Consider the following 23227-nt stretch of genomic DNA (forward strand, 5'->3'; position numbering starts at 1 on the left):
ATGTACTAGGAAAACCATTTCCAACTCACTTGTGTTTGTAATTTTACAAAACGTACCAGCTGTATTGTATGTAAGCAGATATTACTTAACGGAATGGCCATTATTATTAAGACAACTCATAAAACCATGCTGTTTGAAAGTCAAGGACATTCTGTGTGATTTTCCTAATGGCGGGAGTTAATGGCTACCTTTTATTGAAGAATTTATCTTGCACAATGTTCTCTATGTTTCATTTAGAAGACAGCATTATTTACCCCAAATTCCTGACTATGATGAGTGACCCTCTCTTCACCTGATACTGAAGGGACCCATTTTCAAGTTTGAATCCTTGAATCCCACACTTTCCCTCCCCTCGATGACTGATAGCGTTGGTTCAGCTAATACGTAAGTACATTTTAGATACGGAGGCAATTATGGGAGACAGAAAGGTTTCTGCATGACTCTCAACTGAAATGATAAAGGAGCTCAGCTAATAAAGTACAAAGATTATCTTAATTATCCATTTGCACTATAATCATAGATGGTGAGAACAGAAATTAACTTGGGAGCCATGCAGTCCACACAATTCCTTCACTTGACAGAGGAGAGAGCCTCGGGGTTTGGGCCAGATCCCAAGACAAGGCAGTGATAGGGCGAGGCCTTGACCCTGACTCTTCTAATTTTCAAATCAGTTCTCTGTCTCTACTCTGAACCTCTTGGATCCTGGACCTACCTTAGTGCCCCATGTTGGTGAAATGTTTCCAATACCAAGTAATCTAATCATCAGGTGGAAAAATTAACTATTCAACAATTTTGGGGATATTCTGAAAAACTGAAAATGTTCGAGAAAGACCTGTAAGATAATCTTTTCAAATGCTATTTCAGTTTCTTTGATCTGGAGGCAACTGCCTTGAAAGAGAGACGTTTCGATTCATTTTATCTTGATTTAGACTTCAGAAACTGCCATTTCCACATTGACTTTTGAATGACTGGGGAGACTCAAGAGAATCCTTGTGTGACTATCAGAAATGAACATATCTTTGTTTAATCTGCGCAGTGCACACCATTTTTAAAAACAAAGAATAAACAGGCTGGGGAAGATGAGTCCCGTCAACAAGGAGACTTTACAAATTAGCTCGAAAATCGGACAACTCAAACTAGAGTGAGGTTTCCCAAGCCCGAGATTTGTTTTCTGTGCAGGCGCTAACTTGGAGCAATAGGCTACACCTCTACATCGTGGGTGTCCTCTTACCACTCAGGGCCCGTCTCGTTCACTGCAGCAAACACACCACTGACGTTACTCCTGGTCTCTGTCCCACCACAGCCCTGAGCAGGCTGTTTCCTGGCACATCTGAGTCACTTTCTATCTCAGGGTATAATCTGTAGGCTTTTCCTATCTTTTCCTGTTTATCACATGTCACACTGTGAGGCGGGTGTCATGTGCTTTGCTGGGTACTACATGGGATCATCCTAACAGTCTGAACTCCAGCAAAAAAGCACGAAGACAGCCCCTCGAATAGGGTCTTCTTTTTTCTCTCTCTTACAAGAAGTTGTATGGCTTCTTGACACCAGGTGGCTAGGCGTGGCAAGTGACCCATCACCCCTCAAAGGGACGTCTATGGGGGTAGCGGCGAGTTGCCATTGGGCAACGGAGAGCAGGGGAGGACATTGTGAGTTTCACTTTTAAATAAACGAAAACAATTTGCTGCAAAAAAATCCTATTGTCAGAGTAACAGCTATGATGATACGTCAGTGCCAGATGAGGGGGAGAAACCTACTGCTAAGTCCCGGATGAGGAGGAGAGGGGCAATTTGCAGAGGGGGGAAAAAAAGGTGTTTTGACAACTTTTGTAATTTGTAAATTATTTCACAAAAATTTATTTCAGGAATTTCTCTCCTTGAAGCGGCACGAAATTATAGTGAGTGGGATTGCGGGATTGAGGGATTGTGTAGCGCCCGCAGTCTTAAAGGGCAATGTTCCAATCAGCAAGCCTGCCACCCTCCGGCGTGATCAGGGAGTGGCATGCCCCGGGCACGCCAATGCCATATGGCTCCCAAGTGGATGTCTGATTTTCCAAATAAACCTGATCCTTTAGAAGTCACACTCAGCATGGTTGATTCTTTCACTGATGGTCAAAACTATTCTCTAGAATCTCACCCTGCCTGGGAGACAGTTTCTTGAACAGGAATTAGCATTACAATGTAGAGACAAAAAAAAAAAGATGGTCATTGCCCTGCCCTGTGTGGCTCAGTTGGTTGACCATCATCCTGTGCACTGAGGGGTCACTGGTTTGATTCCCAGTCAGGGCACGTGTCTGGGTTGCAGGTTTGATTCCCAGTGGGGGTGTGCAGGAGGCAGCCAATGTTTCTCTTTCTTTCTCTCCCTCTCCCTCTCCTGTCCCCTCTCTTTACAATCAATAAAAATATTTAAAACAAACAAACAACAACAACAAAAAAAAAAACAGGAACTGTCACAGTTCTCCTTAACAAACACTGGATCACAAGGTTTTTTCATCCAAGAATCCCTCAGCTCCCAGCCACATATGTTATCCATGGTTTGCAATACTTCACAATACTTCTTACAAGCAGACTAGCATGTTAGCCACCACTACACCTCTCTCCAGTGCCAATCCCACTCACCTGAAACTAAAGCTAACCAATTAAGCCATTCTAATTCTGTTGTTTCGTGCTTGATGAAAACAATTTTGTTTACCACAATTAGGGGATGTCTACATGCGATGCGTAATTAGCACAGTGACAACAAACACGGGAATATTAATTCATACCTCGGCCCCCTTGTTTGTTGACTTACTGTGCCTAATGACTGGTTTTGAGACTGTAAGGGGATCTGAGAATGGGGCTGTTAGCATCTGAACCATTCCCTAAGTGAGGCGTTTGTCTCTGAGAGCAACCGCTGGAGAGGGCAGTGTTCACTTATTCCACTGGCAGAGGCTTACATGCTCTGGAAAGGAGAAATACAGCTAGCGATGGGCATTGGGCGTGTCCTCCAAAGGTTATGAATGACTTTTAGAAAATAAAATCAGCAGCATAAAGAAAGGGACTTGGATTCTCCAGCTTACCATCAATTTTTTTTTTTTTAAACTGTGAAAAAAGCAGACCGTGACCCTGATACTGACATATTTGGGTAGAAGCTCAGATTTACAGGGAGAAACCAAGAATTCTGCTTGCACGGCCCGAAGTTAAGAGACTCTGCTATATTTCTCTTATTAATAAGCAAGCTCCCCCCCTCACCTCTGGCCAGGCATATCATCTTCACGCTGTAAGGCAAGGATTGGAGGGCGAGAACAAGAAACAATGATTTTGGCGAGCTTGGGACCGGTCTTTCAGAACACAAACAGCTGAGTATTGATACATTAATAAGCCACCCAATGGAGGAGCCCATAACACAATCAAGTAAATCATCAGAAGAAATGAGGCGACTGCCGATGGAAATAAAAACATATCAGACCCATTATTCATGAAAATCGATTTCAAGAACACTGTCCTCTCATTTTCCCATTAGCTGAGTAAAACGCCGAGATCTGTTCTTACCAGAATTCCTTTTAATTCGGTCACCGCGCTTTCAGAGCCTTTGGAAGATTCTGGCTACAATGAAAGAAATAAAATTAAAGTTACCGAGTCGTTCATCCTAAAAATACTGAACAAAACAGTTTACATGACAAAGTGTTGGCAGCGTACAGTCACTGTTTTGTAAAATTAGGTCCATGGCTTACTGTTAGGAAAAAATATTAGACAGGTTAGTGCTTCCAGATGGCGGCTGAGTAGAAAATTAGAAGTAAAGTTCAAAGCAAAAGGACTTAAGCCGCCATGTTCTAAACATCATTTTGTTACTTGTTTGTCATCAGACATAGAAACAAAAAATTGGTAAACACCGGACTTCAAAGACTTAATTTCACAGGATTTGTGTCTTTTACAGCAGCTTCTCCACCAGCGGGACCAGGAAGGCTGCAGAGCGCAAAGCAAGCGGCAGGGCGGGACACCTCCCAGCCCCACGGGCTCCAGGCAAAAGCCGGGGCAGAGACCCGCACGCCTTGTTTGGTGAATTTCACAACGGGATGGAGTCGGGGGAGCAGGCACCAGCAAAGACCCGGCTTCCAGGAGCGCGTGAGCATCCCTGGCTGGGAAACAGGAAAAGAGCCCGCCTGGTGTGATTCAATATTGGAGAGTCAACCTATGAACCAGGAGGTCACGGTTCGATTCCCGGTCAGGCTCGATCCCCAGGAGGGGGCTTGCAGGAGGCAGCTGAAAGATGATTCTCTCTCCCTCTCCCTTCCTCTTTGAAATCAATTTAAAAAAAAATTTTTTTTAATCAGAAAAAGACCTCAGAGAGTGTGTAGTCCAACCACTTGGTCTTACTTAGGAGGACAGTTAAACTTGAGGAAGGTTGTATTTGAGTCAGTGTCTCCATTACTAGTACAAGCCCAGGTCTCTCCCGGCTACACCAGGAACCAAACAATTTGAGTAAGTCCTGGGTATTATATGTACCGGCCCCATCATACCTACCGGTCTCTGTGGGTCCCTCCCCTCGTTTACTGGAGGGAAAATTTAGCATGAGGACCTCAGGAAAAAGATCAAAGATGACCTCTGACCTCCCCCTTCCCAAAGGCGAGAGATGCAGAGAAGGCCCGCCCGCCAGACAGTGCAAGGACCCCTCAGCCCCTCGGTCCTGTAGAGGTGCGGAGGCTCATTCCTCTCATCAGGACACGGGAGGTGATTCTTAGCAACCCATAATCCCCTTCTCTCAGAACACAGTAAGGAGAAGACCCCATGCCAGTGTTTAAAAATGGACAGTCACAGAAGAGGGAGAGAGGGAGAGAGGAAGGAGAGCGGGTTAGCTGCGCTTGTGCACATTCGACGAAGGCAATCTCCTTCCCTAGCCTAGGGCTTCTGGGAAACATGCCATCATGCCAGCCACCAGTGCCAGGCGGAAGCTCCCACCCACTCACGTCCACCATACCGGCACCGCCAGTGCCATCCAGGAATTTGGGAGATGGGCGGAGAACTTAGTCTTCTCGGGACAGGCTTAAGCAGGTGACAAGCTGTGACTTCCGAACCAATGCCCTCGCCTAAGGCACACTCCAGCACCAGCCGCATAAGCCTCGCAGCCAGGGCCGCATGCTCTCACGCCTGGGACGTGCCCAGGCGGGAAGGGACCACCTGTTCTAAAGGAGACTGGCCAGGCCATTCAGCGCTACAGCTAGAGAGTTTCACCATTACCAGCGAGAAACCCACTCGTCCGCTGATCGTTGGTCAGCTGTCTTCCAGATTTGGAATTGACACTGAACCATGTGTAACTGTTGGAAGAGGAGTACATACAGGACATGGATTACTTATCACTTAAGAAGCTCCCGATGTTGTTTCTTTCTAAAGTAATCTGGCTTCTTTATAACACAGACTTTTTTATTTTTTCTATAACAATAGCTTGGTTGTGCTTGTTCTTCCCAAAATAGCTGCGCCGTGTAAGTCCGAAGAATGTATTCTTTCCTAAGTTCCGCTCGGACCCCGAGTTTTGGAGTGTTTTTACACTTAATTCCATTTGATCGGGACACAGCCCCGGGGGTTGGGTAGGGCAGGTGCTGTTCCCCCTCTGGGAGGGCCAAGCCTGGGGGCGGGGGCGCTGGAGGCCCCACCTCCCACAACTGTGCTCTGTCCTCAGGCGCCAGGCACCAGCGCTGGCACAGCTGTGCTCCGTGGTTCCTCCTGCCCTTGACTTTGAAACTGGCTTTCAGAGCAACAGCACAAGACAGACTCACTCCCCGTGGCCGGGAGCTTCCATGTCACTGCATGTCCCTCTGCTCTCAGAGGTGCGTATTCTTTCCACCCCCGTTCTGTGGACAGCCCACACCGTGACCATTCTTTTGTTGTTGTCAAATATATTTTATTGATTTTTTACAGAGAGGAAGGGAGAGGGATAGAGAGTTAGAAACATGGATGAGAGAGAAACATCTATCAGCTGCCTCCTGCACACCCCCTACTGGGGATGTGCCTGCAACCAAGGTACATGCCCTTGACTGGAATTGAACCTGGGATCCTTCGGTCCACAGGCCGACTCTCTATCCACTGAGCCAAACCGGTTTTAGCACCGTGGTCGTTCTTGCCTGGCCTGGCCATCTTGCCTGCCCGTGGTCAAGTGGCAGCTGCCACAGCCCAGCAGAATTTGTGCGGAACAGTGTCGCTACCTGGGGACATCGAAGCAGCTGAAGAGAGGCATCTTTGGAATAAGGACTTAAGGTTTGTTTTAAAAGTAGAAGGAAGAGAACTAACCCACGGATATCTTAATAGTTTTCCCCCCAAGAAAAGAAAGGTGAAGCCCTGGCTGGGTGGCTCACATCGATGTTTCTCTCTCTACCTCCCTCTCTCGCTAGAATCAATAAAAACATGTCCTCGGGTAAGGATTTTTTTTTTAAAAGAAAGAAAGAATGTCAAAGGCCCCATTATTGGGCCTACTGAAACGGGACAGGTGACAAGGGGGAAGCACTGAACTAGACTCTCAGGGCTTTGTTAGGTCCTAGCACTCCATGTGGTCTTCCAGGGTAGACGCTGATGGCATAGACAAACAACATTTCTCCTTGAAGTGACCGGGAATCGGTTTGTGAGATCAGCGAAAACCATCCTACAAATCTCACTATTTCTCAAAAGCTGTCTGTCCTAGGTCTGTTCTGGCATCAGTACATGCTCCCTACCCATAGCTCCTGTTCCCCGCCATATCCCAACAGACACAGGTAGAAGCCTCAAGAAGGCAAGAATTTTTGTCTCTCCTGTTTATCGCTTTATCCTCCGTGCCTAACGCAGTACCTGGCATGCATCAGATACTTGATAAATACTTGTTAAGGTACACAAAACAACCAGGAGTTAAAGAAAGGACACAGCAGTGTCACAACTGTTATCTGTTTGGTAGAACAGTTCCTCTCCGTGTCTCTCTCAAGTTGACGCCAGCATCCTACAAGAGCGGGTCTTGGTTTCCATGGAGATATAGGGCTATCCCGGGTCAAACAGAGCCCTCCTGAAACATGCTTATGGAAATGAAGGCTTTTATGACACATTAGCCTTATCCTACGATGAGGCAGTCAGTCCTGATACGGCTTGCATCGCATTTAGAAATTTCACATTCAAAGAAAGACACATCCGGGGCGGGGGAGAAAGCATTTAGTCATTCTATACCTGTGCCTTCGGCCTCGCCGTCTGGTTCACGGGTCTGAGATGAACTCCCTTTTTAATCCTGTCCATCATCTCCTCAACGGCTTGCCTCTTCAGATCCGTGACTTCTTCAGCTGTTCAGAGAACACGCACAGAAATCATCTTAGATTACAGGAACACCGCCACGTCCTATTCGGGGTGGCTTAGCTCGTGCTAGATGCTGAACTGGTCATTTTTCAGACAAAGTCACAAAACACCAGCCATCTAAGGTTAAGAGCTACCAGAGAGCAACGTATTTTTCATTAAAGTCTTTTAAGAGAAGACCTGCTTTGAAAAATGAGAGTTATAAATTTTGAGGTCTAATTTGCAACCTGGAAATCAATTAGCGGCTCATCTGTGTGAGGCAATTAAAGCTCCTTTTGTCAGCATAACATAAGACCTGAATTTCTACAGGTCTTTAAAAACCCAACTTTGTCACTAACCCCAAATAATCATTCATCCTTGTCTCAAAGGTATTTTTTATAAGCCATAGAACACTCTATGTCAAAGAAATCAGCCCAAAGAAGAAATAACTATCAAAAAGCCCATTTGAAAATAAATGATCAAAATGATTCTTTTATTTCCCAAAAGAAATTAAATCAAAAGATGAGCAGCAAAGAGATAAAAATCTCTTTTTTTCAATTGCCATCTTTTGTGTAGGCGTCACGTGGAAAAGAAACATATAAGCAAACCTTTTCAAGTCTTTTAAAATTGTTGATGTTAAAAGAACACACACACCTAGAGATGATTGTAATTGAGTAATTAAGTTTGATTTAAAAATTTCAATGGTCTATTGTCTAACCTTTGCACCGTTTTGCTGCAAAAAACAATAAAGCCGTTGAAATATGTGTCAATTAGATGAATGCAACTGCGGAGAGCTTCAACCTGTTGATCAGAACACAGAAATGTGTCTCTTTTGCAGAACAGCTTGACCAAAAAGCACGGAATCACTTTTGGAATATTTATCACTATCAACGTGGTTCTAGATCTCGTGTTTACCTCCTTCGATGGCACTGCAGCCGATATAGTTAAGTTTAAATATCTCATAAAGACCTTCTAATTAGCATCTTTAAATTGACTCCACGGGGTGGGGGGAGGCCATTTAGCAGGCACTCAACAAGAATCTACCTAGGACTGACTTTGTAAAGTTTGGGCTTTAAAGGACTATTAATATTTTTACTATTTGAGCAGAAAAAGCTACGCCCCAAAGGATTGTTTCAAAATGGAGACGATCCCCACCCTAACTGGCAGTAGGGACAGGCTTTGCGCTAAGAAGGCCTAAACCATGGCTTCTTTTTCTGCTATCCGGCCAAAATTCACTAGCGGAAGGTTCCATACATGATTATTGGGGCTTCGTTACACAATTGGGTTTGTTTATTTTTTTCAGAGTCCAGAAGGTTCCATTCTTCTCCTTCTATGAGCGCCGTAGTGATGGGATCATTGCATCGCCCAGGCTTCCTGACACAGACCTTATTTCCAACTGCACTGTCATCCTCACCAGCCACTGCAATGCTGGGAATTAAAATACCCAAACAGAATCTTTCATATCCAGAAATAAAAAAATTTTAAAAAGTGGGGAAAATGGCATCAAAGTCAGAACTCATCCACCAGAAAATGAAAAGGACAAAACTCCACGATGAGCCCTTGAGTAGCATTTTCCTGGGCAGCTTCTGCTGACGGCTCACAAATACCAACAAGGGGACAGACAAGAAAATTATTATGGACAGAAATTCATTCATTCATTCATTCACTCACTCACTCACTCACCCATTCCAACCTGAATACCTAAAACAATGCACTACGCAGTGCTTTTGCTGTTCAAAACCAAAGGAGATAAAAATCCAGACCTGTCGTTCAAGCACCTCGTATGGGTATGGAATTTCTTCCTGGGAATTAAAAATAAAAATAAAAATTCAAAAGACACATTTGATGTTCAAAAAAGGCTGCCATTTGGAGTGAGACTTGGGAAGAGCTCATGGCAACAGGAACAGTGCCTACCAACAGATTAGCGCTCTGTGAGGAAAGACAGAAATCCAATTAAAGGCACCCACACAGCACTACTGAAGGCAGACAGATGGAGAATTACGGTCAACACCATTCAGATCTGCTGCAGCATCCCACAAAGCAGGAATTTAAAGCAGTTTCTTCTTTTCGCTTGCCAGGATCACAGTGACCATTCAGAGAAGTGCCGCTATCTGGACTGTGTGCCGATTCCAAACCAGGCTTTGATTTCTCTGTCTTTTTCAAAATGGAAAGGCTTAACTGGCCTTAAGGAAAAAAGAAATCACTCTTATCAGAGTCCCTGCGCGGGCACAACACGAGGGCAGCACCAGGTTAGCCCCACAAGCTCTCTGCCTCCCCAGCCCTGTTTTTGAACCAGCAAAAAGCAATCTATACGAACTTCTAAACTGTGAGGCTGTTCTAATAAATCTGCAAGAATCACCCACGGGGAGAGCTCGAGGTCTGTTTTGTAATTCTCTCTGCAATCATGCAGTTGGTAATTGTCTCACAAAAGCATGTAATCAGGGGACAATAGAAATATGCAGGGTACTGGAGATTACAGAAAGGGGACAAATGAAGACAACAGGTCTAATGTTATTGAACTGCCACAGGGAAATAAAATCAAATGTTCTTTGAGTTAGTGCCTCAAGGTCAGTCTTGGATCAGAAAGCCACGTGTAATTAATAGAGGCTTAAATCTTAAGACCCACTTGAAAAATAAGTTAATTCCTTAAAAAAAAGGAGGAAAAAGAAAGGAAGAAAAAGACCCACAGACAAAACCATCACCTTATTGCTCAATAAAATCTTTTATTATTACCTAGAAGAAACTAAAATGAATGTTTAGTGCCAAAGGATTACTTTTCTCTTTCAGAAACATTTTTTTTTTAAAAAAGGCATTAAGGGGGAAAAAATCAATGCCACCATGACGCACAAAATTTCTATAGCGCACATCATGACTGAACAAGTCTGAATTTGACCCAAGGTCAGAAAGTTAAGGCAATTTTCTTAACTACCATGACAAGAGCCTGCCTCGCAAAAGGGTGGTTAGTACATTGTCCAATTTATTTATTTATTTTTAGCTCACATTTTTGGATATTTTCTATATGCTAAATACTATTCTAAATGCTTTACAATGTGGCTCATTAATTCTCACAACTCTATGAAATAGGAACCCCTATTATTCATTTCCATTCTATGGACTAGTAAACCGAGGTAAGAAAATATCAACAAATTAATGACCTACATATATGAAATCTCAGAATGTGTCCACTAACCGCATTTTTATCAAAGTTACTAACTTCAACATCTGTAAGGATTTCTTATATTTAAACCTTAAAACTAGTATAATATTCCACCGACCTTCCCTACCGTGTAGAGCCATAACCTACCTACCTACAGGCGTTTCTCCATTCATCAGCTCTGAAAATAACTGAAGAGTAAAAGCCACCATGAGATGCTAACATGAAAAAGTGCCATGACAGCCAAGCTGCTCCCTCCATGTCACATTCCAAAGTGTCACAGAGGAGCCCAGCGTTGGATGCTCCACATCCATTCATTGCGCATTTAATCACTGTCGATGTGATTATTCATTCAACAACCATTTTTGAGTATGAACTACTAACAAGACACGCTAAATAACTGCCTTGCCTGACAGAGTGAGGCTCCAGCCCCGTGTGGCTGCAGCACGTATCGCTTAAGGCCGTTTGATTGTAGAGGTTCCCATTTAAAATCTCATGAGCAACTTCTGTGTCAGTGACTCGACTTCTGTGTTAGATTCAATACAATAGCTCAAGGATAAGGGAGGAGATACCATCACGTTTCATGAGTTGTAACTGAACCATCGTTTTCATAAGGAAAAGTGTGGTTTCCAACATTGGGGGCTAACAAGGTCTGGAATACTTTCCATGTAAGGGTGCCGAGCAGGTTAACCAGCTAATCATGTCCTTTACTCAGGAGAGAAAATCACTTTGTTCTGACTGCCCTCCTGACCCTCCCAGACTTATCAACTGTCCCAAAACAAGATGGAAACAAGTCAAATTGTAATTGCAGGGCCACAGAAGCTGCAGAGCCAGGAAGTCAGGAGCAGGGCTGTCCTGCAAATGGCCAAAGGCAGGGCTTTCTCTGAATCCTGCCACGCCCTGTGCCAGGCAGAGTTTGCCTTTTGACTGCATCATTACTGTGCAGGGGAATAGTCTACAAATGGCTGTAGGAATCAGGCGCAGGAAGCCGATTCGCACACGTGAAATACAACAAGTGTGTGTATTGTTAAAAACATGTACACCATCAACCACTGAGAGTAAAGCAAGGGGGTGGAGGAAGGGGGAGAATTACTTGTTTCCGGTTGAGCTGCCTTTTCTTTCTTAGCACCACTGCCGCTGGGGTGGGATCGCTTCCGGATCATGGACATGAGGGATCTTTCGGAAAGAGAAAAAGATGGGCAGGAGATTACTGGGTGCCTTATGATCCAAGAGATGACATGTGTAGATCCTAAAGAGTCAGTAAATATCCAGCTCTTCTCTTAGGTATATGAATGTACCGGGAGGATTTAAGCAGCTTACTTCCCACTTTTGATAAATTAGCAAACTTTTCATCACTTCAGGGAGAGAAAGGTGGCTCATCCCTTTCTGTGTGAAATCAATTACTGAAAGATGGGACTGCTATCATTACCAATAGGCTGCATGCACATTTACTAAGTAAAACAGATACAGGAAAAAAGAATTTTGATATCCATATCTAAGATTCCAAAATACCCACGTGTGTGAGGGAGAGGGAAGGATGAAAGAATTAAGGGTTGTTTTCAGTCAATATCCACTTGGGAAATAGAGGAAAAAATAACCTGAATCTGTGTGTCATGGACCAGATACTTAAGGATAAAATATATTTTGAGCACTGTCCATTTGGTCTATGTCAGTGGTCAGCAAACTCATTAGTCAACAGAGCCAAATATCAACAGGACAATGATGGAAATTTCTTTTGAGAGTCAAATTTTTTAAACTTAAACTTCTTCTAACGCCACTTCTTCAACATAGACTAGCCTAGACTGTGGTATTTTGTGGAAGAGCCACACTCAAGTGGCCAAGAGCCGCATGTGGCTTGCGAGCCGCAGTTTGCCGACCACAGGTCTATGTTTTACAAATCTGCCTAAAATGCAAATCATGATAAATTTGACCACATTAAAATTTTAAAACCTCCATGTATTAAAAGACACCATAAAGCCGGCACCGGTTTGGCTCAGTGGATAGAGCGTCGGCCTGTGGACTGAAGGGTCCCCGGTTCGATTCCGGCATGTACCTTGGTTGCAGGCACATCCCCAGTGGGGGGTGTGCAGGAGGCAGCTGGTCGATGATTCTCTCTCATCGACGTTTCTAACTCTCTATCCCTCTCTCTTTCCCTCTGTGAAAAATCAATAAAATATATTTTAAATTAAATAAATAAATAAATAAAAGACACCATAAAGAATAAAAAGAAATTCTACAAATCATTTGGGGGTGGGGGAAGATAACCCAACAGAAAAATGGGCAAAACTCTTGAAAATTTATAAAAAACAATGTCCAAGTTTCAAATACTCATACCAAAAAGGTACTTGACTTGATGAGTTTTTAGAAAATACAAATGAAACCCTCACTGACATACTGCTACACATTCATCCACTAGGTCAGAAGCTTTAGGTCTGACAATAGCAGGGGGAGGGCTCTGACCAATCCCTGGCCTCCTCTTGGCTTCTCACAACACCCTCTAATGATCATACCTCTAGTTCTGAGAGGAAATTTGGGGAGTGTTACTGTACATAGCAATGCTCAGACTATTTGTATATATTTACACAAAGGAAGTAAGAATACATGGTCATCACTGTAAAACACCTGAGTGGAGAAAGTCCTAGCTTTAAGTGCTCTGCTCTGAAGCATAAGTTGGAGACGGTATGGTACCCAGAGGAAAAGGGCATGTAACATCAGAAAAGAACCATCTGTCAAGGTGGGCTTAGACCACACAGAAAATAGGTCGGGTGGGTTTTGCAGGACATGTGAGAAGACCAGGATAAGACCCCTGGGACCAATAATCCAAACCACTGTCTAAAGTCACCCCGTTTCAAATGAATGGGTAAAAGTGCCCTCCAAAGATAGTTCATTGGAACATATTCACCTTGAAATTCATATATATATATATATATATATATATATATATATATATATATATATATAATTTTTTAAAATTGATTTCAGAGAGGAAAGGAGAGGGAGAGAGAGAGAGGGAAACATCAATGATGAGAGGCAATCATTGATCAGCTGCCTCCTGCACACCCCCTCCCTACTGGGGATTGAGTCCATAACCCGGGCATGTGCCCTTAATCAGAATCGAACCCGGGACCCTTCAGTCTGCAAGCCAATGCTCTATCCACTGAGCCTTGACATTCTTTAAGAAGAGTTCCTCTTGCCCACTGTGATGTGTAATTTTATGAGTCAATTTGACTGGGCCAGAGGGCACTCAGATATATGGTCAAAGATTATTCTGGGTGTTTCTGTGGGGATTCTGAATGAGATTACCGTTTAAATTGGTCGTCTCTGTAAAGCAGATTGCCCTCTCTCATGAGGGTGGTCCTCACCCAATCAGTTGAAGGCCTGAAGAGACCCGAAGGGTGACACGCGCCCCCCCCCCCCCCCCCCACACACACACACGTAAGAGAGAATCCCTCCTTCCTGACCGCCTTGGAAGTAAAACATCTGTTTTCTCCTGCTTTCAGGCTCAAACTGAAAGCACTGCCTCTTCCTGCATCTTGAGCCTGCTGACCTGCAGACTGAGTCTATACCATAGGCTCTCTTGGTCCCAGCTTGCTGTCACCCTACAGATCATGGATCCAGTCCACAATAATGTGAGCCAATTCTTTAGAATAAATCTCTTTTATGCATATTTCTATACGTGTATATATGTATACACCAGCACACATACCCTATTGGAGAACTCTGACAAATACACTAAGACAACCACACCTTCCCAGGACCTGTATAAAATGACCAAAGTATGTAGGCCTTCTTCCTCTCTTTCCTCTCTGCCACCTGTGCCCAGAAGATGAGGGGAAAGCAAGAAAGCCACCTAAAGTAGTCACAGGCCCTGGTCTTTGGCCTTCCTCTCCCCACTTACATTGCTACCCATGACCTTCATCATCAGAGTAAAGCAAATGGCTCAAGAACAAAGTTGGAAAACCTTGACTAGCGAATTCAAAGTCCCCTGAAACTCAATCCGAATGCAAATATATTTCTCTGACAAGAAGGTTATTCTTACCAAAAAGAAAAGAAAAATCTTTTTACTGAGAAATTATGTCTCATACTATTTAAATTCATCTTAAAATAAAAATTATTCATGTTATTCAATGAATGTTCTTTAAGGGGCCTTATTGATGAATTCATGCTTTAGACACATGGTCTGAATTCTATATGCACTTCTCAATTTAGCTGTAAAGAACTCTTTGGGAAAAATATTCTATTTATGTTATACTTTATTTTGAATCTGAAGGGCTCTTATGATTTCTGAGACTAAAAATTAAAGGCCAACAGCAAGACTATAATCGCTTTTTAATAGTTCTCCCTCCTCATGGTCAAAAGTGACCTTCTTATCAGCTCAAAACTCCAGACCTTAGAGAAGGATCAAAGTGATGAATTTCCTGTTTTAAATGTCAAATTCAGAATATCTCCATCTCCTACAGACCTAGCCACCCAGGAGAGGAAGAATTTAAAATACCCGAAATTCTTTCAATTGACTCCTGGATCGATCACGTGTAAAAATTATTTTGCTTTAACGACTTCAATGGCTTCAAGTAAATTGTCATACCCGACGCAGTAAGGAAAACTAATGAGAATTTTTATTAAAATGCCAAGTCCCATTTTTAGAGCCGTGTGGGAGGAACACGTCACACATTCTATTCAGACGGATCGGCAAAGGTACGGGGTTGGAATAAATGGCTTCTCTGTGTGAGAGGATTAAACAAATCGCATGAGTTAATGAAAGCTAAAAACCTAGCGGATTTTTAAATTCTGTTTGTTCGAGAATAAATTATAGAGGAGCAGCTCGCATCGTAACAGGAGGAGCAGGTAGATGGTTTTGCATAATTCTACGTAGCGAAAGAAGACCCATAAGTGCAAAAATCTGACCCTCACCCTCCTAGGGTGAATGTGCTTCGTGCAGGCACTCAATACCACTGAGTCACCTTGGGCTTCAGGAAAAGTGAATTCTTGCCTGCAGACGTGGTTTCCTGTCACAAGAATTTAAACACTATTTCTTCTATTATTGGAAGGTTCCTTTCTCAGCGTTATTAAAGCTTTAAATATGAGGTTAGGAATAAAAACAAATGAGTATGTTTAGTTTATTAGTTTAGTCCTGGTAAGTTTTCATTTAGTACTTTTCTTCTTAGAATAATCGAACAGACCAGCGCTCTCCAAATTCAAATTAGTGAGAGAAAGAGAGATGATGAAAATGCTCTGGAGAAACTAAGAAACGCTCGGTCTTGCAGTTGAAAGGAAATCCTAATGCCATAGGCCGCAATTTTAAAACCGAAGTGTCCAAACAATCGGTATAAATGTCTAGATGCTGGCGGTTTGGAGCATGCACGGGGAATCTGAGCCTCTACAACAGAGCACAGTCAGCCTCAAAAATGTTTTTGGGGATTTGTAAGGCCCTTTCTGCATTTATTACAAGAAGGAAAAAATACATGGGTCTTTAGAGAATTCTCTGGGATTCCCAACAGCTGACATCATTCAAACTTCTTTTTTTAAATATATATATTTTTATTGATTTCAGAAAGAGAGGGAGAAAGAAACATCAATGATGAGAGTGAATCATTAATCGGCTGCCTCCTGCATGCTCTGTACTGGGGATCGAGCCCGCAACCTGGGCATGTGCCCTCTACCGGAATCGAACCTGGGACCCTTCAGTCCACAGGCCCACGTTCTGTCCACTGAGCCAAACTGGCTAGGGCTCACTCAGATTTCTTACCATCCCTCTAATGATGCAACCTGAGCCAGTATTTTTTTTTAAAAAACAAACATTAACGGAAACTTCAGGGGGTGTGACAAGGAGTGACACTGGGCGCAGAGCAGTCTCCCCCCCACCCTCCCCGAACTCACCGGATGGGGTTGGGAGGAGGGGGGAGCGGCGGCGGAGGCGGAGGCGGTGGGGGCACTGAGTTCTCAGACTGGTTCACCCGCTTCTGGAGCTCATCCACTGCACAGAGAGCACAGAAATAAGCAACTTAGCACCGAGACAAACAAAACCGCTCTCAAAATCCAGTTCTTTCTCATGAAGGCAAATGAGGACATTCAACAGGAAACTGCAGAATCTTCTAAAACTCCTCCCCACCCAGCCTGCTATCACGAATGCCAGAGGCCTTCCATGGGTACAAGAAAGGGTTACCTTCTCTTTGCGGCTCACACAACCAGGGAAAAGACAAAGTTCAAGGCTAAGGCCGGGCGGGTGGGAAGGACTGAGTAGGTGGACAAGCATTTGTTAATGACGAAACACACCACTCCAACGCTGAGAAACTGTTAGCACTTGACTTTTAAAATGCATGGGCCATGGGTTAATTTTAAAGGTGACATTTAGTGCTGAATTTTAATAGCATGCTTTCCTCCTCCACGCAGTTTCCTTCCAGGACTTCAAATCCTTACTACTCTGTGTAATGCTTTAAACAATAAAAGAAAATTAAAATAAATAAATAAAATAAACACAGAACTGCAAGTCTTTGTGTTCTTGGTGCTAACCAGACTCACCCTCTCCAGTGTCTGTGCCTCAGAAACTGGTTGCTCTTCTGAAGAGCATTCTGGGAATAGAATGTGTTCATTCAGTTCACACAAGTCATTAATGAGAGAGGCGTTTTCTTAGCACCAACCACATGGAAGGGCCTCTGGGGCTGCTCCAGGCACCGTGCCTGAATTCAAGGAGCAGGACTGACATTTCCATCCCGGATGCCAGCACTTCTATCGGGGGCCCTAAGGGCTCCAGGTGCCGAGGACTGTGCTGTCCACAGCCGCCCCCCCTCCCACACTGACTGGGCCCCGGATGGTGTGTCCTCCTGTTTTTACTCGCAACACTTAAGCAAGCAGTGTGGGCCAAGCTTTCCCACTTTCCATGTCTCTCCAAAGGGAATCCGAGTTCCTCAGGAAAAAAAGGCATGGTTTCTTCTCCTCTGTATTTCTTTCTCTTTTAAAATATATTTTTATTGATTTCAGAGAGGAAGGGAGAGGGAGACGGATAGAAACATCAATGATGAGAGGGAATCATTGATCGGCTGCCTCCTGCATGCCCCCCACTAGGGATGGAGCCCGCAACCCGGGCATGGGCCCTTGACCAGGAATCGAACTATGCCCTCCTGGTTCATAGGTCCATGCTCAACCACTGAGCCACCAGCCGAGCTCTTCTCTATTTCTTACAGTTCCCTAGGGTATGCCTGGGCGCACACAGGAGAAACTAGAACATGTTCAAAACTGAATGTCACATCTCTCTGTCTGCCGCTCCTCTTATTATAAAGACAGATGGCTTTCTACTACTGGCTGCTCTGATATTCACCAAAAAGAATGGAATGGTACTTACTGTCAGACCAATTTTAAAAAATAAACTGCAATTCATTTTCATCATGGATTACAGAGCATTGAATATTGTTTTAAAGGAAGAAAGTCAGCTTAGTTCTTCTGGACAGATTTCAAAATTCTAGTATAAAATTAACCCAAAATCTCTGAAGTGAATATTGAAGCTGTTATAAAGGAAACAACCCGCCTTCTTAAATTATGGACCTTCCAACGGAAACTTACTCCTTATCCCCGTACCATAATCCAGCTCACACATTCCCGTTCAGCTTCCGAGAACTGAATGAATAAATCCTTTTGATTTCAGTATCCCCTGGTGTTTTAAAAGTTTTCCATTTAATGCGTATATTGTTGCCCATTTTATTGTGAGGTGTGATGTTGAAAGTATTATTTCAAGGGTATAATTAGACACTAAAGATGAGGTGGTATGAATCTAAAAAAAGTTTAATTCTTCTTAAAAATGTACCCTGAAAATATATTCATAAAATGAACAAAATAAGTACTTAATGAACACTCGCAGCTGAAGCCGAGAAATGCCGGAATTTGGGCCTTCCCATATTAATGGTATCTTTGTTCTTAATTCTGTGTGATGCTCACAACAGCTCTGAGTCCAAAGAGACGTCTAAATATTTGTGAATCATTTCATTACAAAGGCCATTCTGCTACTGAATAGCAATAGTTAGAAAGAAAGGAATGTAAAAGTGAGTCTTAGTGTTTTCAGAGCATTCTGTGAACGTTCGGGACTCACTCTATGCCAGGTTTTGTGCTGGGCCTGAGAGAGTCAGATTAACAATCAGACATAGTAGCCTACTCCACGCTTTTACCGGAATGCTTTAAATTTCTGGCTTTCTCCTCCGAATTCTGGTACTTCAGTTCCAGTTCTTTTTTATCTTCTTCCAGCAGCTCTAGTTGCTGTTTGAGGTTGTGTATCTCTTTGTGGAGTGCTTCATTTTCTAACTGTTCTTCTAATTCTTTGACCTGTAAGGTATAAACAGGCTTTTATGGAAGGATAAAGTTTCTCCTGTGTCCAGGAAAATAAAGGGGGGGAAAAATAAATGTTTCCCATTTACTTTGCGAATTCCTAGCAAAGAGATTCCAATCCATCTTAAAAACTATATGGAGACAAAAAAGATTATTTCCCTCCCATTCTCTATGAATATACCACCATCTCTTATTTTTTTTAAATATATTTATTTTTATTGATTTCAGAGAGAAAGGGAGAGGGAGGGAAAGAAGAAGGGAGGGAGAAGGGAAGGAGGGAGGGAAGTATGGAGGGAGAAGAGAAAGAGAGAGAGAGAGAAATATCAATGAGGAGAGAGAATCATTGATCGGCTGCCTCCTGCATGCCCCCTAATGGAATCGAACTTGGGAGCCTTCAGTACGCAGTGCCACTGAGCCAAAGCAGCTAGGGCCCAGCATCTTTTATTGTGGGGGGCGGGTGAGACACCTCAACCCTATCTCATGTCCAACCTTTTAAAAATCTTCAGAAATTTTTGAGGATAAATGTCAGTATTGTCCCTTAAAGACCTTTGACAAATGATCATGAATAGCAGCTAACAGCCTTTCCTTCACAAATCAGGTACACTGTAAGCAGACCAAATATTGACGTACTTTTTCTGAAGTGGTTTCTTTCACTTGAAAGCCATTGTTCTAGCTCTTGGCCTCTCTCCCTCCTCCACCCCCCTTGCCTGCCACGCTGGCTAACCTTTCTGCCCAACACACCCAGGTAGGCGGTGCTCGCTGGAACGGCTCCACTCAAACAAGCAAAATAACCACTTAGGAAGTCTTTAAACATACACATCAGTGCAAGTTTACAAAATCGGAAATTTTCTCCAAGCAAACAATTGCTACCAGCAAGGACTTTTCCTCCCTCTTTGAGTAAAACCTATTTGCCCTCCGATGGGGATCAAACAAAGGGTGCGCTGGATGCGTGATCCAAGCTCTCCTCACGTTGTCTCTCCTTTCCTCCTTTCTCCTGTCCTTTGGGACAGTTTAAAATCTACAACAATGCACCATCCATTTTTGATGGCCTCTAAATTAAGTTCATTTGGTTGTTGTGGTTTTTCTAAAAGATAAAAAAGACAGACTTGGTAAGGCAAAATATGGAACTCGAAGTGACCAGACCGACTCCTCTCATTTTAAGTGTGCGTGCGTGCATGTGTGCATGCGTGCGTGCGAAGACTCCAGAAGAAAATCTGTTACCTTTTGTTGATGCTGAATCTTCTCTTCCTCAAGGAGCTGGGTGAGTTTTGCATTTTCATCCAACGCTTTCAAAAGCTGCTGGTCAGGAGCAGAGCTCTGGAGCAGCAAGTGGCTTTGTCTCTTCAGCTTGTTTTGTTCAATGAACATCTGCAGAAGTTAATTAATTACGAACATGTATGTACCAGTCAATCTCACATATCTCAAAAGAAACTTGAGCAAAAGGAAAGTGATGGAGTTTTATCGAAATTTTCTGGATGCCGCACAATATAATGGTTTTAGAAGCAATGGTTGCCATGATTTCATTCATAACATTTATATAATCTTCAGAATCTTTACCCTTGCCCCAACAAGGTACAATAACTGAGCCATTTTTAATATTGTATTATGGCTTTAAAATCCATTAATACTAGCAGTAGTATCAGTATTACTGGAAAAGATTCTTCCAGATTAGGGAAGCATCACCATCTTGAGATGGAATTGTTATATCCAAAATGGGTAGTCACATTTTTGCTTTTAATTATCATTTTTAATATATTTTTATTGATTTCAGAGAGGGAGGAAGGGAGAGATAGAAACTTCAATGATGAGAATCACTGATCACTGCCTACTGCACGCCCCCTACTGGGGATGGAGTCTGCAACCCAGGCTTGTTCTTGACTAGAACAGAACACAGGACCCTTCAGTCCGCAGGCCCACACTCTATCCACTGAGCCAAGCCAGTTAGGGCAATTTTTCTTTTTTTAATAGACAATTAGGAGTAGGAGTGGGGAAGAAACTTTCATTTTTCACTTTATGCATTTGAGAATTGTTTGTATTTTTTACAAGGCATATATGTATCTATTCCTTTTGTAATTAAATATATAGAGTAAATGAACTTTAAAATTTCATTTCTAAGTCTCTAGACCACATGTGTCAAACACAAGGCCGTGGGCCAAATCCGTCCCGCCAGGCCTTGCAATGTGGCCCGCACCGCGCTGTCATCACTGCACTCCGCTGCGTTTCCATCACAATGACTGTTTATGACTGTTCAGTAAACCATTTGGCCCGCGATTTAGGCTGGATTTTAGATTTTGGCCCCTTCTCTGATTGAGTTCGACACCCCTACTCTAGACAGTAGGCTCCCAAGGGCAGAGATCCTATTTGCCTTCTTCACCATTATATTCCCACGATCAGCAGTGTCTGGTTTAATAAAATGTTTGCTGACTGCACGAAGCACAAAATGCAAGACAGCAGTACATCTCGTTAAACTAAGTCAAATAATTTTTTAAAATACATATTTTATTGTTTTTTCACAGACAGAAAGGGAGAGGGATAGAGTTAGAAACATCTATGAGAGAGAAACATCAATCAGCTGCCTCCTGCACACCCCCTACTGGGGATGTGCCTGCAACCAAGGTACATGCCCTTGACTGGAATCAAACCTGGGACCCTTCAGTCCTCAGGCCAATGCTCTATCCACTGAGCCAAACTGGTTATGGCAAGCAGCAGTTATCTGTCAAAAAATCTGAGAATTTGTAAGCCATTAAAAGGGAAAATATACTGGTTCTAATTTGCTTTATCTTAAAAAATAGTTCTCACTATTGTGCAGATCCAATCTAGATGCCGGACATCACTGAGCACCACTGCAAGTGTTGATGCTAGGATGACGTAACAGCCACCCCTCTTCATATCCCTCCTCGCACGTGTGTCTCCCACTCTGGGATGGCAGAACACCGTTCGTTTTCCTATCCTTAGTGAAATCTTGCTTCTCTCCTCTGTCCTCTCTGCTACTGCATGGCCTTCATACTTCCTTTGAACATCACTCCACAAACAACAGGTGGCAAACTGAAAATGTCTCTCAGAGTAAGACCCTGGCATTCAGCTCAATGGAGGCATCTTCATGTGATCTCTACACTCCTTCCCCCTCGACTGTTTACTTAGCTCCAGTATTTCTACTGCTGCAGCTTTTTCCAAAGGGCTCTGACACACTCCAATTCTTTTACCTTTCTTCCAAGTAATAAGAGAACACTATTTGCTCACCTTTCATTAAACTCTCTGAATAAAATGAATCATAATATTCCAAATCAAATCTTCTTGGGCTAATCTTCTTGCATCAAGTTCATGGCTAGCCCAGCTACGTGCAAGCACAGCATGACTCCGGTGCAAAACCATAATCCGATTTTCAAATGTCATTCTCATAACCCCCTGCTCTCCGCTACAGACACACCGAAGAGTGTTTTACATTTCCTTGGCTACTTTCCTTCAACCTACAGTACGTACACAGACTCAAAAAGGTTTCTCCAGGATGGAACTCTCCTGCAGATCAGCTCTCCATCCTGAGTTGTTAGGGTTCAGCCAACGGGTACCTGATCATTTCCCTGGAAACTGGTCCCAGAGCCACAGGACACCAAAGGGCTACGCGGCAACCAAGGGGAGCAGAACACGAGAAGCTCGAAGCTTATCTCTAACAGGAGGGGAACACCACTGGTCTGGTGAAAGGCTGAGACAATGGATGTCCAACATGGCAACGTTCCACGGCAAGTAGAGGCATCAACTCACATCATGAGAGCACTGGAGAGCAGCCACGGCGCTGCTACTTGAGATGGTAGACGGAGAGGTAACCTAGACGCGTAAGGCTATTTGAAACCTACAAAAGTCCTCAAGCTGGACCATCCATCACAAGTTACAAGTGTCCCTAAATATAATTTCTTTCCTCTATGTAGCATTTTTTTATTTTATTTTATTTTATTTTATTGCTTAATCCTCACCTGAGGATATTTTCCCATTGATTTTTAGGGAGGGTGGAAGAGAGAGAGAAACATCAATGTGAGAGAAACACATCGATTGGTTGTTTCCTGCAGGAACCCTGACCAAGGGCCTGGACTGGGAAGGATCCTGTAACCAAGGTACGTCTGCTTGACTGGAATCGAACCTGAGACCTTTTAGTCCACAGGTCGATGCTCTATCCACTAAGTCAAACCAGCCAGAGCCCTCTATGTAGCATTTTAGAGTTTACGAAATACCTTTGAAAAAAACATGCCATTTTAAATCCACTTGGTTATCCGGGTATCATCAGATAATCCACTTGGTTATCTGTGGTGAAAGTGAAGCCCCAAGAGGCTAACTGGTTGCTTTAAGCCGGTCATGTAAACCGGTAACTGACTGACGTGCCAAAATCTGAACCCAGATCTTCAGATACCAAGCTCAGTGAACTTGAGATGATTCCGTAGCTGCCTCCCTAAATTAGCTGATCCTTCATTCAAAGCTGTAAGTACTTACTCAACCTAAAAAAATTATTCTG

General features: G+C 43.3%; 1 protein-coding gene across 3 annotated transcripts in view; it reads right to left on the minus strand.

Annotated features, from left to right (window-relative positions):
• The window catches only part of SHTN1 (shootin 1), an 85235-nt gene that overhangs the window by 20477 nt on the left and 41531 nt on the right, over window positions 1-23227 (minus strand). For all 3 annotated transcript variants that reach the window (XM_036439186.2, XM_036439187.1, XM_045582138.1), the window contains 6 exons: window positions 19948-20094; window positions 18570-18723; window positions 16291-16387; window positions 11507-11589; window positions 7161-7270; window positions 3531-3584 (listed from right to left, as the gene is read on the minus strand). In XM_036439186.2, coding sequence (XP_036295079.1) covers window positions 3531-3584; window positions 7161-7270; window positions 11507-11589; window positions 16291-16387; window positions 18570-18723; window positions 19948-20094 — 645 coding nt within the window. The remainder of the gene's footprint in view (window positions 1-3530; window positions 3585-7160; window positions 7271-11506; window positions 11590-16290; window positions 16388-18569; window positions 18724-19947; window positions 20095-23227) is intronic.

Source organism: Pipistrellus kuhlii, unplaced genomic scaffold, assembly GCF_014108245.1.
Source record: "Pipistrellus kuhlii isolate mPipKuh1 unplaced genomic scaffold, mPipKuh1.p scaffold_m20_p_15, whole genome shotgun sequence".
In the NCBI taxonomy this organism is placed as follows: domain Eukaryota; kingdom Metazoa; phylum Chordata; class Mammalia; order Chiroptera; family Vespertilionidae; genus Pipistrellus; species Pipistrellus kuhlii.